The sequence below is a fragment of the Adelges cooleyi genome, unplaced genomic scaffold (assembly GCF_023614345.1).
Source record: "Adelges cooleyi isolate 19-005CV unplaced genomic scaffold, UGA_ACOO_1.1 ACOO_flye_CR_arks_rails_tigmint_CR_PRNA_33, whole genome shotgun sequence".
Taxonomy (NCBI): Eukaryota; Metazoa; Arthropoda; class Insecta; order Hemiptera; family Adelgidae; genus Adelges; species Adelges cooleyi.
This window is the reverse complement of record NW_026096002.1, coordinates 540,501-558,980: the sequence shown is the minus strand read 5'-3', so window position 1 is coordinate 558,980 and position 18,480 is coordinate 540,501. Positions and strand designations below refer to the sequence as shown.

General features: G+C 28.9%; 3 protein-coding genes and 1 long non-coding RNA gene across 4 annotated transcripts; 3 read left to right on the top strand and 1 right to left on the bottom strand.

The window, feature by feature from the left end:
• Window positions 1–396: 396 nt before the first annotated feature.
• Window positions 397–3,662, top strand: LOC126839988 (methionine aminopeptidase 1-like). Its single transcript, XM_050575461.1, has 5 exons — window positions 397–469; window positions 568–743; window positions 825–1,035; window positions 1,117–1,248; window positions 3,478–3,662. Exons 1-5 carry the CDS (start codon window positions 397–399, stop codon window positions 3,660–3,662), a joined length of 777 nt encoding a protein of 258 aa, XP_050431418.1.
• A 3,141-nt stretch (window positions 3,663–6,803) lies between these two features.
• On the top strand, window positions 6,804–7,892 carry LOC126840027 (uncharacterized). Its single transcript, XR_007686016.1, has 6 exons — window positions 6,804–6,835; window positions 6,907–6,936; window positions 7,026–7,055; window positions 7,181–7,228; window positions 7,620–7,649; window positions 7,863–7,892. It is a non-coding gene; the product is annotated as an uncharacterized LOC126840027 (long non-coding RNA).
• An 86-nt stretch (window positions 7,893–7,978) lies between these two features.
• LOC126840025 (uncharacterized) lies at window positions 7,979–9,688 on the top strand. Its single transcript, XM_050575511.1, has 5 exons — window positions 7,979–8,007; window positions 8,182–8,232; window positions 8,528–8,554; window positions 8,910–8,996; window positions 9,292–9,688. Exons 2-5 carry the CDS (start codon window positions 8,205–8,207, stop codon window positions 9,528–9,530), a joined length of 381 nt encoding a protein of 126 aa, XP_050431468.1. The 5' UTR covers window positions 7,979–8,007; window positions 8,182–8,204; the 3' UTR covers window positions 9,531–9,688.
• Window positions 9,689–12,024: 2,336 nt separating this feature from the next.
• LOC126839986 (uncharacterized) lies at window positions 12,025–14,159 on the bottom strand. The gene is made up of 4 exons (XM_050575460.1): window positions 14,037–14,159; window positions 13,130–13,787; window positions 12,651–12,842; window positions 12,025–12,569 (listed from the first exon to the last, which is right to left on the bottom strand). The coding sequence occupies exons 1-4, from the start codon at window positions 14,157–14,159 to the stop codon at window positions 12,025–12,027; spliced, it is 1,518 nt and encodes a 505-aa protein (XP_050431417.1).
• Between the last annotated feature and the right edge of the window lie 4,321 nt (window positions 14,160–18,480).

Sequence of the window (18,480 nt, the reverse complement as noted above, 5' to 3'; positions counted from 1 at the left end):
TTAGTTCTGGCACATAGCCAAAAAAAATTACCAAAAAAGCGTTACGCTGTTATATTAAATTATGTGTTGTATTTACAACGATTAAATAACTGAAAAATAAATTCAATAATTTAACAAGTCATATTCCATATGAATTGTTTTAGGCCGGATATTATGAAAACACTAAAATATTAGCCAGAGACTTGATATGTTCACTAGCCACCATAGTTACTAGCTTGTTAATCATTTCCATTTTCTATAATTCCCCCAGTACTCTAAATTTATTCGGTACTTCAACGAGACATGAAAATGCTCTTTCGTGGTTGCAGACTCGGCTAAAAAATGATTTTTTATATAGGTACCAACTACAAACAAAACCACAATCCTTTTTTTATTTATAATGCGTATACAATATAAATGGATTATAAACGTCTGGTACTCCAGACGTTTATAACCCATGGCCAAATTATGCATTCACAGGTAAAAAAAAGTAATTTAATACTATAATATGTTTACACTTCTACTTTAGATTTTAGCAATCTTTAAGTTGACATTATAATATCATATCTTTTTTTTTTTTTAATTTAGGTCCGTTGCGCCCCAAAAAAACATCCGCACCGCGTACTGGGTCCGATCATATACCACGACCTGATTATGGCGATCATCCAGAAGGTATACCCCTAAGTGAACAACAAGTTAAACTAGCATCTCACATCAAAGTGTTGAATGACGAAGAACTAGGAGAAATGAAAATAGCTTGTAAGGTAAAAAAAAAAAAAAAATTTACAAATATAATATTTTCCTATTTAAAATGTAAATAAATGTAATTTGATATTTTTTTGAAGCTTGGCCGTGAAGTAGCATTAATGATCGATGTTGGCGTAGTAACCGATGAAATCGATAGAATATGTCACGTAGCGTGTGTTGTAAGAGAATGTTATCCGTCACCGCTGAACTATTACAAGTATCCAAAGTCATGTTGTACATCTGTTAATAGAGTTATCTGTCATGGTATACCGGACATGAGACCTCTAGCCGACGGATACATTTGCAATGGTTTGTGTTTTTCAACACTACACAAACACCCCATTACCCAGTACCCTATTTTTGAAGTCCAATCATTATTATTATTTACAGTCGACATAACTGTATGTCATCGAGGATATCATGGCGATTTGAATGAAACGTTCTTAATAGGGAATGTGTCTAAAACTGCTGAAAAATTAGTCAATGTAACATGGGAATATTTACAGAAAGCCATAAATACAGGTACCTACGAAATTCTTATTTCGATGATTAGCCTTGGATACAATTTTTTTTTTTTATTTAGTTTAGCCCGGTGAAAAGTAGTTTTATAGCTATGTTATAGAAAAAGTTTTGCGCTCAATACTATTTTATACAAACACAAATGTTTTTTCAAACATACTGTACATGTACTTAATCTATTGTTGATGCTTATTTTGTTCAACATAAATAAAATTAATTAATTACCTAATTTTTATTTACCCGGTTAAATTTAAAAAAAAACCAACACGCCAAATAAAAATCTGTTTAATAAGAAACTAAATAAAAATGAAGAAAATCATCGTTATATTTTCTATAAAATTATATAAAACTGGTTAATTGCTAACCAAATACATCTTTTAGTGATCAATAAGCCTTTAAAAATTGTGATATTAAAAAATAATATCACACTGTTTTATATCCCTTTGTTCGGTCTTATTTGTATAATATTGTTAAAATATAATATAAATCAAAAATATATTTTCAAAGTTATCCATCTAGTTATAATATAAATGTAAAACAGTGTTTGTATAGAATTTAAGGCGTATAGTTCTTATAATAATATTTAATATATAAGGATTTTTTTAAAAATTATTTGTTTGTCGAAAAAAACAAGCATAACAATATAAAAATACTTAAATAACATCAATACAACTTTTGGAAAGTTGAACTAAATATTGTAGTGTGATAAATGTATTGCTTAAAACTCCTTGACTTATGACCAAACCGTTGACATTATATTAAACCCACTCTAATCACGTACTATTGACTTGGACTCGATTACTTTTTAGAATACGAATAATTTTCTAGATGTTTCAAAAAAATGCTGACGTCATAAACTATATTATACTCATTTAACGTTAGTTTCGAATAATTGTTCGTGCTAAAGTCAATGTGAGGATACTGATAATTATGGTACATTATGTAGATAATATAAAAACGACACTCAAAAAACATAATCTGATCACCTACTCTTAGGTTATTTATTGGTCTGTACAACTTTTAGTAAACTAGAAGAAAGTATATTTAAGGGTGAAACGCGACTCAGAAAGCCTAATAAAATCTTGTTTTGTGAGTTAACTCCAAAAGTGAAAGGTAAAAAAAAGTATTGAAAACATGTCGAAGTTATAACTTGGGCGTTTTAAACTGTCCGTTCCTCTTTATACTCGTATAAGCGTAACTTAACTTTGTCATGTTTTTAATTGAGTTTTATTTTAGTAGGACTAAAGCAGTTAAACCTTAGCCATCAGAATATTATACATATCTGGGTTTTTTATATACTGATGTATTTGTACATGGTTTAAAGGGTTTGAAATAATATTTTTGGTGTTCAGTAAAAACAAGTATTATTTTAGCCCCATCAAGAAGCATATTTTGTATAGTATATTAAATCGGATGATTCGGTATCGCTTTTATAAAATGTGACTTGGTTACGTAGTATCTGTTGTTTTTTCCAAACCGATAAAATTCTTACACGGGTAACCTACATAATATAGTTTTAGTTTAACATGAAAACATGTTATTATTTGAACAATGCACGTGTACAATATTATTGTGCTCGTGTATTACAACTTAGATTGTACTTAGACTGAGTGGCCTCTGTCCCTCGGAATTTGCCTTGTTATTTAGCAGATGGCCTGTTAAATTGGAAACACGATTTAATAAATCATTGCAATGATACAAGAACCGCTATTTATTTAAATAACGATTTTGTCCAACACTGCTAAAGTGACAATATCCTGCCCCAGAATTTTTTTTAGGCACCCCCTCTTGATAATACATGTAGCTTCAACGTTCATGCTAGATATGCAACTGAAAAAGTTTTCTTTTCTTTCATTTTCCCATATAAATAATACCTACACCTAATAAAATAGTAGCCAGCTAATAATTGAATTTCTATGTCGAGGTAGTATCTGCCTATTACAAGCATTAGGTTTTCCGGATTGCGGCACGCTATACATTTTTGAAAAATTAACACTTACAGCATTAATAGTTCTAATTAAATATCACGAATCTCTTGCTATATAATAAATTTGCGAGCACTTATTTCGCCTTTTGCAGTGTGGCTCAAGATTGTTTGCTAGTTTCAAAGAGGATTAGATTTTACAGATTTTTAGTAAAGTATTATTATTATTATTATGGAAAGCATTGTTACCGGTTGACATTGGCCTTTGAGAATTTCGTTGGTATTTCATATTTATTTTATGTATACAGTTGATCGCATAAGATACCTACGTCATATTTTGTTGTTCATTTTTTTCCTGAGCAGAGCTAGTGAAAACATTTGGCCGTTGTGTACACCGCACGGTATAGCTGAATCTCGAAAACAAAAACAACGGCTAACTAACCCAGAACCAAGCTTAGCAGTGAATGTTATTCGACCTAAATTTACGTTATAGCAAAAACAAAATATATTAAATTCAATTTTCGTATACTTTCGAAAGACATTGGGCTGGCTTTTAGCAGCCGAATTGTCGACGAATTATGATAGATGAGAAAAATTCGTGCGATACAGTATTAAGACACAAATCTTCAAAGTTATAGTGTGTGAAAATTACGGTGATGATCGGAATGTCTGGTAGAGAACTAAAAGCGAGGTTATTTTATCGAGTTGGTTCGGATGACCATTGAGTCTAGAGTGGAACGTTGCATAGTCGATTATGGCAGTTTCGTGAACTGTTTTGGTCTGAACAAATATTTATTTAGCATCTAAATGCATTTATCATAAAGAAGAAGGACATATTGTTGTTATTCACACTTTGTAGACAAATGTAATGTTGTAAAAGTTGATTGTTTACAGTAGTCTACAGTAGTAAACTTGCTGAGGTTGATTACGATTCTTATTTCACACAGTTATGTGATCCAATAACCAATAACCTAACCGATAAGCCGCCATTGTTTTCGATTAAACATAATTAGCATAAGGCACTTTGTTAAAAATTATTGCTGAAAATTATTAGTCAATTTTAATTAATTATAACACATCATAATATTATAATATACGTTATAAAAATTGTATTTTAATACATTTTTTTGATTTATGCGTATTGTGTAGAAATACCTAGTCCCAACTCCGCTTTCTATGTATGGTTTGTACGCAATAAATCGCAAAAAAAAAAAAAATGAACCGATTATGTAAATAAATGAACATAATATTTACACTGCAAAAAAATATTTGGATTGTAATTTTTTGGTCGACATTTAAGCCCAACCATAAGTCGCAAGCAGTACATTTAGTTTCAAAAGCTGAACAAGTCCACTGTTGTCCAAGAACCAACTCCTCAATTTAAGTAAGTACTTCTATTTAACTCTAAAATTTAAGCTTAAGCTAAAAAGGCATGAGCCTAATGAGTCAAAAGTGTTTAAGAACAGTAGTAAGGATTTTTTATTGTTAGTTATTTTTTTAATCGATTCTTTATCATCGTTTTACAACATCCACATTTTGGAGAGAATTCTATAATAGATTTTGGTGTTTTTTGGCTTGAAGTGTAACAAAAGAAAGTGTAGTGAATAAAGGCATTTTTTAAAATCGCTTTCATTATACCTCACAAAAGTAGAACTCTTTGCGTGTACAACCAAGATTACAAAAATACATGTTTTGTCCACCCCAAGTGAAAGAAGTAATATTCAGAAGAATAATTAAGATTTTCCACCATAACTCATAAAGTTTCAACAGTACAAAGATAAAAAAACCATACCTCCGCGCATCGAAGCTAAAAATTAAACTTTATAGGGAACTAAATTTTAAAAATATTTATAGTTTTAGATTTTTAACAATATTCTGTAATCGTCAAAAATAAAATTCCAAAATTAAAAACATGCAAAAACAAGTGTTTTTTTTTTGAAGAATGATATTTTCTACACCGTAGACTATTTTTTTTTACATCAAACAATTGAAAAAAAAATAACATAAAACCACAATTAACAAAAAACAAAACATTAGACATTTTCTTTTTTAAAAAGAAAATTGCAAATAATGATTTCTAGATATTTTATAAGAGAAAAATATAACACATGTAACACAAAATGTCATTTTGACCCATGTTGTCGATGTTTTTAAAAAAAGATCATTAAAAATAAATATAATTTTAATGCTAAAACATAGAAAACATAAATTTTCTTGTTAGACTTTCTAAAAAGCACTAAGCAATATTAAGTTAATGTTTGTTTGATAGTTATCAAATAAAGTATAAGCGTATAATGTTTATAATGTAAAAGTTTATAATGTGTATAAGTATACACATTATAAATCTAATATAAATATTAAAAAAAGAAATGTTTTTATCATCCGTCTTAATAAAAAATGTATTTTCTAAAAAAAATTTATTATTCACTTTAAAAATTAGGAAAATATAGTTTTTGCATGTGATTAAGTTTTTAATTTTATTTCTGACGATTTTGAAACGAAAAGTTAAAAACAAATTTGTACACGTATATAAGACAGAAATGAATACGCTCCAAAAATAAGATTTTACTAATGATATATGATGGAAAATCTAAATCATTTTGCTGAATATTCCTTTTTGACTTGGACGAAATATTTAGTTTAATTCTATTTTTTACGCTATTATCAAGACGCTACCTTTGTGACATATTATGAAAACGATTTATAAAATTTCATTTTTACTTCATCTCTCTAAAATGTTATCTTCTTTCCACTATATCCTCATAAATAGTTTCACTTTTAAGCTGTTATGCGTAGTCAAGTTTATACACTTGAGAATTAAGTGTATACAACATCATAAAATCTAAATTTAATAAGAACATTTCTACATTTTTCTAATTTCTATTTTAAATAGTGTAACCTAACTATTTTATACAATGCAATTTAAATAGTTAGGAGACTTATTTTTATTTTTGTCTATCTTCATTATTAGTGAAATAACTGTAATTTAGGCCAAATAAAGTACCTTTCAAGATATCTACCTTCCTGTTCAAAAAAATCAGCTTAACGGTCTAGGAAATATTGTCAGGCTAGTAAAAAAATGTGTAAATACATAAATATATACAGGGTGTTCCAGCATGAAAGGTAAGTAATAGTTGATTGGACATCTGGGGACCCCCAAATAAGCCTCCCGTTTTTATTTTTTCGATAAGTCAAAAATTGAAGATTTCGACAGTTAAGTAAAAAAATAATGACTTAAAAAAAAAATGATAAGAGTTAGGTGCTGAAAAAGACTGAAAATGATGTGACCCCTCTTTTAAGGTGAGCTTTTTGCACTGAATAACATGAAATAATTTTTTGTTATTTTAGGTCATTATTTTTTTACTTTACTGTCGAAACCTTCAATTTTTGACTAATCGAAAAAATGAAAACGGGGGGCTTATTTGGGGGCCTCCCAGATGTTCAATCACCTATTACTTACCTTTCATGCTAGAACACCCTGTATATATATATATTTATCATATTAAAATTTCCAAAACCATACCTAACCTAATCTTCTTATCTCTGCACTGAAGGCAACTGTGACTAATATACAACGTTTTTTTATTTATTATTCGCAGACAAAAATGAAACTCTTCTGTTTAATAGTATATTTTTTTTTTGTGGATGTTTTGGCAAATGATAATGGTAATTACTTTATTTTCGCAGTTTAAAGTAGTTTTAATTTGATAAAAATTCAACATATCACTTTTTTACAGATGATTATAAGAAAAATGTTTTCGAGACAAGTTAGTAACATTTTTATTTTATAAACAATTGTTTTAATTTTTTTAGAATCCACTGTTTTTATACAGATTTTTTTAATTATGTATCACAGCTCAAACTATCAGAGCTGCGTATTTACAAAGTAAGATGTTATATTTTAAATAATATACTAATATATATATATATGTATATAGAAACTTTATTTTACCTAATTTGATTTAATTTTAATATTTTAGTATAGTTAAAATTTTCATTTGTTTATTCTAGATCATTTGGAGCATATAATTGAGACGATGAATAATAACACCGATTTCTGTAATCATAACTAAAATCATCTTAAAATATATCAGGACAGGAGTAGAAAAAAATAATTTAAAATAATATATTAACTGTATCTCAAGTTTATCGTTATGCACTTGATGAGTGTTTTAACTACTATATTTTTCACCGAAATCTAAAAAGAAGCTTTACGAAAAAAATACTGATGTTAGCTCAACCAACCTCGTCTGATTAAGATATTTTATTCTAATCGACTTAACTGCATAAACTCAGCTAATACATTTCATAAGGTTTCCCTAGTCTGTATTTTATAGTTTTTTTCTACTTTGACCTTCGTCTTCTAATTTCTAATTATATAATGTTAATGTAATAGTTTACTATCGTAAGCCAAATTTAATATCATTAATTTCTATGATGTAAATTTCAGGCATACTTAATTTTTTGTTTGCTGTACCAGGTAATAGTTTTTGTTGAATTTTATTAAAATTGTCCATTATTTCATTCTTATTGAATTTTCCAAATATTCTCATCGTATCGAATATACAGTGGAGCATTATTCTTCCAAGTTACTGATACGCTGTTTTTTTTTTACCTTGAAATTTGTCTTCCTGTTCATAATAGAATGGAAAAATAAATGCAATATCATTACTTTATGTGTTCTTAATTTCAGACAAAATCTTAATTGTCGATAAAATAACGGGTAATAATTTTCATTGCAATTTACGGAAGCGCTTCCACACAGTTGTTAGATATTCTTTATGCACACCAGATTTTTGTTTTAATTTCAGCACGTCCAGGTGATACCCGGATTAAAAGTAAAAACATCTTTTATAGTTCATATTTATTATACGTATTTCATATTTATTATTTATAAATACTTAGAGTATGATCATATGTACCTGTTGACAAATACCAATATGATTTTGACTTCGGTTTTGTTCATAAGAAATATGTAGGTACATTAAAATGTATTTTGTTTTAAATTTTAGAAGCCAATTTTTTCTTGCAAAAAATGTTGCAAGACATTGAAGATTCAATACGTAAATATACAATTAAAAATTAATAGTTACATATTTTTGTATTTTTAAAGAATATCTTGATTTATAACCTAAAATCATAAATCTATATATGTTTTATGTTTAAGCTTTTAAGAATCATTCAAAATATAAATCAAACCGTTCATTTAATCATCGCTATAAGATATAAATCTAACATTTATATAATACTATTTTGCAATTAATTAGTATTGATCTAATTAATTTCAGTTATAGAGAGAATGTTATGAAAAATACCGGGTTTTAGTAACTGCATAATGATTTGATGTGTTTGTTTCAGAATATAGATATACTGAAGGTTATAATGGTAATTAAGAATTTTTTGACAGTCGTAGATAGCCTTAAAAGCTTGTTTTAGAATCAATATTTTCTTAATATTATTTATTTAATGTTTCATGTCAAATAATTGTCATAATAAACTTAACATTTTGTTGAGGAGAGTGTGAGAGAACGTATGACTACAGTGCTATTGTGTAATAAATTCTTTGGGATTTTAAGTATAGAAAGAATACATTTATTGAGTTGCAACACTAATAAATGGTTGTACAAAAAGTTAGATATATCACAATTATTTGAAATGTAATGCAATCATTTTGTATAAAGAGCAAATAATATATTATTTGTTTCTTCGCAACACGATCATTTGATAACTATTTTCATAGGTTTGGGAGAACTGGAACAATTTGCAAACAGGAGAAGAGATTATGTTGCCTCATCTTTAAAAGTTTTAATCCAAACACGTATAATAGGTATGTATAATTATGGAGTTGTTTGTTTTTTGAACACTATTAATGTGTTTATATAATAATGAACAAGGATTCAACTGAATTAAATGTTTAACAATTAACCAAATAAATTATAACTACTTTCATGTAATACAAATAGCATGCCTGTACAATACGTACAGTCATGCTTATTGTATTATTTTTTTATGACTTTGTAATAATAAATAAAACAGTCGTGTCCTGCACCAAAAAGAAAAGTAGTAACTGGTAAGCTAATATTAGCAAATTAAAAAAAATATATTTTTAATATTTTTAATAGATACTGTGCAGGATGGAGATGATGAAGCCTCTTTATTACTGAAGTGTCGTTTGCTTGCATTATTGGCTAGTACACAATATCCAGTAAGATACTTAGTGGAAGTTGAGATTGACTTACCTGCCCGTAAATGTATCTTATCGGATACACATGATAACAAAAGAGTATACGAGACAAATGATGTCCAATCACTTAAGGCACTAATAAAACATTCAAATCCACGAAATCCACCCAGAAATTAACCTAATGTTAGAAAAACACATTTTGTTTATTACATAATATTTTATTATTTATCTTATTATTATCATTGTACACATTATAAAATTTGAAATATTATAAAATAATATACATTTACTTAAGCTGACGGGAAAAGAGCCGTCTGTGGATTTTTTCAATAACATATTCCACATGATACATTTTTTTTTTCGTGCATAATATAATATGTCTATATCTGTTTTATGACATGTCTACTAATATAATAAACAATTACCGAATAAGTAAGTTGTATTTTTACCTAATCTATTCCAACTATTTATTTTTGCTTTTAAGTCCTTTCCTTATTTCTGTTCTACCTTTATTAAATGACCGTGCAAGTTTGGGTAACAGATTCATGGTTTATATTCCTAATTGATAGTTCATCTTAATGGTTATTATAGAGAGATTTGATGTTAGAGTTGACTAAATTTGACTAAATAAAACAGTGTAAAATATATATTACATATACCTAAATAGCCAGTTGTGAAAAAAATATCCTCGCTGGTCAACTGCAATGGTATTGAAATAGTTTAAATAAGAACAATGCAGTATACGAAAATAATTCCTACATCATATTTTAAATAAAAAACAATGTCGATTTCACTTTTTTTTTGCAACGCACTATTGTGTGCTAAATTCTAAGTTTGTAAAATGATTTATGTGTATTTGATATTTAGTGAAGTTTTTTTGTGGAATATAACGTATTATTATATAATTTAATATTTATTACATGTGTCATGAATAAATACACAGTAAAAAAGTATGAATACCCAGTAAAAAAAAAGACTGGTCGATAATTTTGAGAAATAGGCTGGAGGAAAAGCTATACGATTATCGTAAATAATATAATTTTTCCATACAATTATTACAAAACTAAATCCGGAGAACAACTGCCGGTTGTCCTACAATAATATTTATAAAATTATGCACCAATGTTTATAAAATTTCCTAAATTGGTTTCCTTACTTAATTAGTTTGGTTATTTAGCAAATGGTGTTATTTAATTTGCAAGTTCACTAAATGTATTCAAAATTGTCTTAAAATAAATTACACTTAACTAATTAATTAGCAAGCACATTTTGTGGAATTACAAGCATTGTTGAGATGTATCTTAAGATGACGTTAAACCCGCTATTTATTAAGGAGTTAATTATAGGCAATTTTTTTGTAAAATCGTAACTTAAAGGCTAAACTATGATGTTTAATTATAAGTTAAGTAATGTTGACTCTTTTTTGGCAGTTTATCAATTTTTCGAAATCTCATAGCTTCCATGACAGCGATTTAAAAAAAATCATTTTAACTGGCTACGCATATTCTTTCTTATCAATTAAATAACAATCGAAGTCAATTTTTTTTTTACATATTTAAAATAACCAGAACTTCTTCTAGGTTCTCTCGTCACCTTTTTTTGAAATTATTAACCGACAGTCACAATTTGTATTTTAACTTTGACATTTTTAAAAAAAATTTAAGTGCTTGTATTTGAGGTAAAATTTTAGTTTTCCATGAAAACCGACGAGATAACCTGTTTAAAGTTCTCTTCTTTTTAACGGTTCCAACATTTTTTTATACATGACCTACACGAATTCGCTTTTACCTACACGCTTTACCGTAAACCCATTTTTTACGATTAATTTTAAAGAGTATAACGTCCTCCTAATTGAAATTTGTAATTAATTTCATCTATTTGGTTATTTAGATAATTTTTCAGTTTATCTTGTCTCAACACTGATTGCTAGATATTTTTAATACTAAAATGGCAATTTGAATGTTTTTATTGAGTTTTTCATGTTAAAAGATGAATTTGAATACATTTTGTATGCGTTTCTATAATTTTTAACACTTCATTTGAAAATTCTAATGCTAAACTTGCTTTTTTTCAATTTACAAAACTAAAGTTTTAGTGTATTAAGGATGGTGTTGGTAGTGGGGTTGGGAATGAGGATGGGGTTGGGGATGATAATTTTTTTTAATTATGTGCTGTATTCACAACGACCAAATAACTGAAAAATAAATTCAATAATTTAACAAGTCATATTCCATATGAATTGGTTTAGGCCAGATATTATGAAAACACTAAAATATTAGGCAGAAACTTGATATGTTTACTAGCCACCTTAGATACTAGCTATGTTACTGCTTGTTAATTTTTCATTAGTTTTCATTATCCATAATTCCACCAGTACTCTAAATGTATTCGGTACTTCAACGAGACATGAAAATGTCTTTTAATTTGTTTACTAAAAATAAAATAAAATATTTATTACTCGGATTCTATAAAAAAATGGTTGTTATCTTTTAAAAATTAATTTAGAAAATATTTCAATTAAAGTAGCAATTATGCCCAAATTAAAAAATAAATTTTAACATTATTTTATTGATTGCTATAATAATATAACACAAATATACTTAAGGTGTTGAAAAAAATTATTATTATTATTTTTTTTTTTCAACCTATATTAGGTTGGTTTACAACGTTTTTAACTTCGCTCTCCATTTATCACGATCTTCAGCAAGTAAGTATCAATCCCTGCGTCATTCTTCAGTTGAGATATGTACGAGTTTCTTGGTCTTCCTGGTGGTTTTCGTCCTTCAATTGCACCTTCTATTATAGTATGATGCAATTCTTCGTCATGGCGTAAAACGTGTCCCATCATGTCCCATCGTCGTCGCTTTATGGCTTTAATTATGGATCTTGTTTCTCCAACTTGGGTCAGTACATCTTCATTTGTTACTCTTTTTGTCCAGTTTATTTTCTCCATACGTCTCCAACACCACATTTCGAATGCTTCAAGGGATCTTTTTTCCTTTTCATTAATGACCCATGTCTCGCAGCCGTATAAAGCTACACTCCATACAAACGTTCTTAAAAATGTCTTCTTAATTTCTCTGCTAATTTTTTGCGAAACCAAAATTTTCTTTTTCTTGATAAAAGCTGCCTTTGCTTGCCCGATTCTTTGTTTAATTTCCTGCGAGCTTTTTCCGTCTGATGTTATTAAACTTCCCAAGTATTTAAAACTAGAAACTTGGGAAATAAGTTTGTTTTCTAAATAAATATTTGCGTTAATTGTGGGTTCACGTGCACAAACCAACATTTTTGTTTTACCTGAATTTATACGCATTTGATACTTATTTATAATTATTTGCATTTCTGCCGGGGCTCTCTGAAGGTCGTGCTCTGTTTCTGCTAATAATACGATGTCGTCTGCAAACCGGATCATTGGAATCAATATACCACCTACTTTGATTCCAATCCCAAGTCTGTTAAGTTTATCTTTAACTTCCGTTATACTTTTTTCTATGTAGCAGTTGAATAATAATGGTGAAAGTGGGCACCCTTGTCTTACACCTCTACGTATTTTCGCACTAGCTGACTCATTATTTATTGTAATTTCTGCGCTTTGATTTTTGTAGAGGTTATATATAATTCTCCTGTCTTTAAAATCTAAATTTATTTCCTTCATTATTGAGAACATAATTTGCCAATCAATGTTGTCGAAAGCTTTTTCGATATCTATAAATGATAAGCATGTTATTTTATTATATCTTTCATAAGATAGTACGTCGCGTCTATTATGCTTTCACTTGCGTTTTGTGGTAGTTCTCCGGGGATTTCATCTATTCCCGGGGCTTTTTTATTTTTAAAATCTCTAAGACTGGCATTAAATTCACTTCTTAGTAGCGGTGCACCATAAGAGCACTCATTAGTTTCTTCATTGATATCTTGTAACTCATTCCCTTGATAAAGTTCTTCAAGGTACTCTCTCCATCGGTTTACCACCTCTCTTGTGTCCAAGAGCAATTTACCATTCTTGTCTTTAATATTATTATTGCGAGTTTTATTTGTTTTGAGGAAACTTTTAATGGTTCCATAGGCTTGATCTAGCCTATTTGTTCCAAAAAGATGGTTTATTTCAGCACATTGTTGCTCTAGCCATTCTTCTTTTGCTTTTTTTGATTCTCTGTTTATACGGTTTCTTATGTTTCGATATTTTAGTTGTCCTTCCATGTCAGCCCGGTGTTTGTATTTTCGTCTTTCCTCAATTAGGTCCAAGATATTTGGGGTGATCCATTCCCGACTAGGTATTTTTCTTCTCACACTTAGTGTGGTTCTTGAGGTGTTTATTACAACGCTTTTTATGTTCTCCCATCTTTTGTCTATTGGTTCTTTTCGCTCCTCTTTATTGCTGTATATTTTATCCATGTTTTTCTTTAGATCTTCAACTACTTCCACGTTTTTCAACTATTTGAGATTATAGTTTGTTTGCTTTCTTTCAACTTTAACGATTTTTTTAGTTTTATACAAAATTTCATACCCACTAGTTGATGGTCACTATCACAGTCTGCTCCAGGATAAGTTTTGCAAGATTTGACTTGATTTTTAAACAGATTCTTTACTAGTATATAGTCAATCTGGTATCTTCTGTATCGCGGGCATTTTCCATGTGTATCGTCTTCTCTTGTGTTCTTTAAATAATGTATTCGTAATCACGAAACTGTTTTCTCTGCTAAATTCCACTAATCGGTCTCCTCTTGCGTTTCTTTGACCTAGTCCATATTTTCCCACTTCTCTACCGTATTTTCCTTCACCTACAACAGCATTCCAGTCACCCATTATAACAACGTTATCTTTTCCTTTGTGAGTTTTAGTAGTTCTTCTATCCCAGCATACACTTCCTCGATTTCTTCGTCATCAGCTCTTGACGTAGGCAAATATACTTGTATTACAAATAGATCATTTGGTTCTGCTTCCAGTTGGATCATAATAATTCTTTCGCTGTACATGATATAATTTGTAACCTTTATTCCCCAGGTTTTATGAAGCACTACACCAATTCCGCATTGTCCGTTTTTTCCTTGGGAATGAATTATTCTATAGTTTTCTGACCAGAAATCTCCGCTGTTTTGTCATCTTGTTTCACATAAACCTAGTATTTCTAATTTCATTCTTTCCATTTTAATTATAAATTTTCTTTAATTTGCCTAATTGGCGCATTGTTCTTATGTTCCATGTCCCTATCATCCTATTTTTCCTCTTCCTACAGGGATTCACCACTTGTACCTCGTGCAGGGTAGTTCCCACCCGGAGATCCGATTGGGGAACTATTTTACCTCCGGAATATTTTTTACTCTGCTAAAGTCCATTGTTGAATCGATGTTAAAAACTGTTGTTTAAGTAGGGAAAATAATGAGGTGGTATCCCGTTGCCTTCCTCATCGCAGTGAAGTCGCCAGTTATACAGCTCCATATCTGCCGACTTTTATCGGTGTGTAGCTGTTTCTACCATAACTCTATGGTTACCTGCACCTACACCAGTATTGTAGAGGCTGCTGCCCCCTACAAGTCCCTTTTAGTCGCTTTTTATGACAGACAGGAACAACCGATGGCCTATTTCCCCCGACCAACAGGGGTAATTATTATTATTAGCTTTAATGAAAAACAACTCCTCGCTTCAAAGTACTCTACAGCGAATCGGGAATTGCTTATATCGTTTTACTCTTAAAATAAAAATTAAAATCAAATTTTACCAAGAAAAAGGTTGTTTTTATTTATTTATTTTATTATATGTATCCATTTTTAGTATCAATAGCAAAGAATTTTTTTATTTTATACTTAAAATTATAAAAAAAAATCCGAACTGTGTTGAAACGTTCTACGATGAAAACATTATTTGAGTGGTCAACTCCCTAAAAAAAAAATAGTTTTGTCAATTTAAAAAATAGCCAATGCATTGGGTTGCACATTGACATTAAAAATTGGTGAAACATTTTCAAGTTGAGTTGAGTGGTTTGAGTGGTCAACTCTCTAAAAAAAAAATAGTTTTGTCAATTTAAAAAATAGCCAATGCATTGGGTTGCACGTTTTCAAAAAATTAGAGCTCTCATTTAAGGTCAAAACAAACCAATAATCCACTGTTCATCAGATTTTTAAGGGTTGTATATTTATGTACAGGGTCATTCGAATCATTAATGAGAAGACAATATTATTTATACCTACATGTATAAATCATTTTAAGTGTTATAAAGTGAGATTTTGGTATAATTTCGCATATCAGCCATTTAAAATATGATTTTTTTTTAAATATTGTTTATCGCATTCTTGCCTTACCGAAAGCACAACTTTTTTGGGGGTTAACTCGAAATCACAATTTTTTTTACTTTGGAAAAACACTTGTGTGATTCGATGTTGTGCGTTTCCATTTCAAGTTTACATAAATGAAAACTTAGTAATCGTTTATATAAAAAAAATTCCTACACGTTCAAAAGACTGTAAACATTATTTTTGATACACATACCGATCATGCGTTTTAATAGCGTGCACCTTATGTCGACAAATACTGAGTCTTTAGAAATTCATGGCCTAACTGTATTAAAGCAGTGAAAAATATTGTAAAATATGTAACTACCAATATAGGAAAAAAATAATTTTCTAAATATTCATATTTTTTGAGAAATTGAGTGTCTTACAACAGATAAATCGTCCTAATGATTTATTTAAAAAAATTGTATTCATTTCAATAAGCATTAAAATTAGTTCAACGATTACAATCTTTGTAAGAAAATTTGTATTGGAAAATATGAAAGCTGTTGAAAATAATATAGTTTGAAATTCGAACTAAACACAACTATTGGTAGATAATATATAAATATACTACTTATTCTAAAAAAAGCAACCATTACACTAGTCACCATAATTCCAATATAAGTCTGTGTGGTCTTGTTGGAGCCCAATGTAGTTAACTTTGTACCTATAGTTTTTGATTCAAACAGTTATGTAATATTAATAGATTTTAATTTATTGACATTTTTTTGGGTAGAGGAAATATGTAATTCTGTACAATAAAGTATTTTTATGGTTGTGATTAAGTTGGTTGGTTGTCAAGGTTATGGTTACCGTCGTATCGTTGGTAATGATATAAGAGTTTGTATGGTTACTAGAGTTATGGTTACCACGGTTACGATTTCTACGGTTACCACGTTATATAACATAGTAACTATCGAGCTTACATGCAAATTCTTGTCAATTATAACAATTAATTTGACACCATTTTGAGAACTCTAAAAACTTGGATGTTTCAATATTACCTAACAGATCACAATCATAGCGAGTTACAGGGGTACAAGAAGTTGGCCAACCTTTTATAAAATTATTCATATCTTGTGTAATATTTGCTTGCAAACTTTGAAAATAGAGTTGCAAACTCTAAAAATTACTTGAAACTTTTGATAGTATTTCGAAGGAAACAATGTGGGTATGCTCAGTTTAGGTGGTCTAAAATGTCCAAATTATTAAAAGATTAATTCATTTTTTTCATAATTATTCTAAAAGCAATGGATTACATACTATCTAATTACAAAATATCATACCACTTCTTCCCTAGTTGTTGGATCAGACTGTGCTGGTTTTTTTCTATTGAACTAGCAAGTATCGACACCACCAATTCCTTAATCTTTTTCGTGGTTTGCCAAGAATAGTTGATGAGAGTTTGGAAATGAGAGGATTAGGATGATGGCTTGTTTGGTTTCCAAAGCATTTCTAGTGTAGATTGGCATTTTCAGCCACAGTAGATATTTTTTAGATGTTTGTGATTAGAGTGGTTGGAAATAATATTATGTGGCTTTACAAATAGTTCGTAGCACAATTTCTGTTTTTTCTCTTATTTTATAGATGGAAACAAGTCAACTTCATATAGTAGATATGAATTTATTTTTTATGTAAACCAACCAACTTACATTAATTTTGGTACTAATAATCCTAACCATGCTGGAAGATACATTTAAAAAAATTGAATATTTCTTATAATGTGTATTAGTTTGTTATTTTTCAGGTTTTCTTTGTGTGCAAACACAATATTATATTTTATGAGCATAAAAATAATACACTAAGCATATAGTGTCGATTATAATATGTGTTTGTTTTACATGATTTATGCTAAAGTATAAAATTTATTTGGTAATTCTAATTAAATATTTATTTTTCCTTACAAAATTAAAACAAAATATAATTATATATACTAGCTGCCGTGTACTGCTTTGCAGGTTGAAATACAATGAAACTTGTACTCACAAATTATCAAATTATTAGATTATATTATTATTAATATATGTTTATTATCAAATCAAATATCACCATTCCATCCCCCCATCATTGAAAAAAAAAGTTGCAGTGTTAAGGCACGACTGGTTGCTGCTCTTAATTACGGTTTGTTTTCATACAATAGTGCGTGATTTGAAACCATCAGTCACTGCACACAGGTAAAAATATTGTATCTAAAGTTAATTTGTCAACATCATCATTTTTTGCTGCATAGAACGTTTACTTTAGCCAATTATGATCAAGTTACTTTCTTTTGTTACTTTCTTTTATTATACTTTTCAATTTTTTCTAATTGTTAATTATTTCGCAAGAACTTGTTTTATTTTTGGTATTTATTAGAAAATCATAACAATAATAGACTTATAGCATAGTTAGCCGTATTTAATAAGGTTTATTAAGGATTGCATAACACATATATAACACTATGTTTTATAATTTTATCTTTAATGTTAAAAATTAACAGTACGTTGTAGGGTTTTTTAAATCTTGAAAAATAATTAAACCCACTTATGATGTATTACACTAAAATTATTAGTTTCAAATCTTAACACTGCATTTATGGCACTTGCAAAATTCAAACAAACGACTAGCTGGCATTGTCCATAAAATTGTTTATACCTTTAGAAAAAAAACTGAAATATAAAAAAAATGTTTACTTTATCTTTAACCCAAAACTTTACCGATCCGTTTAAAGGCAACATGTGTTTTTAACGTGCTTTTATATGAATTTAGGTCCTCTTAAATAATTTTGGTTTCGAATCACATTTACATTATTTTAAACGCAATTTCACCCCGCACCTGATAGAAAACCAAAGACAATAATTATAACTTTTGCTTTG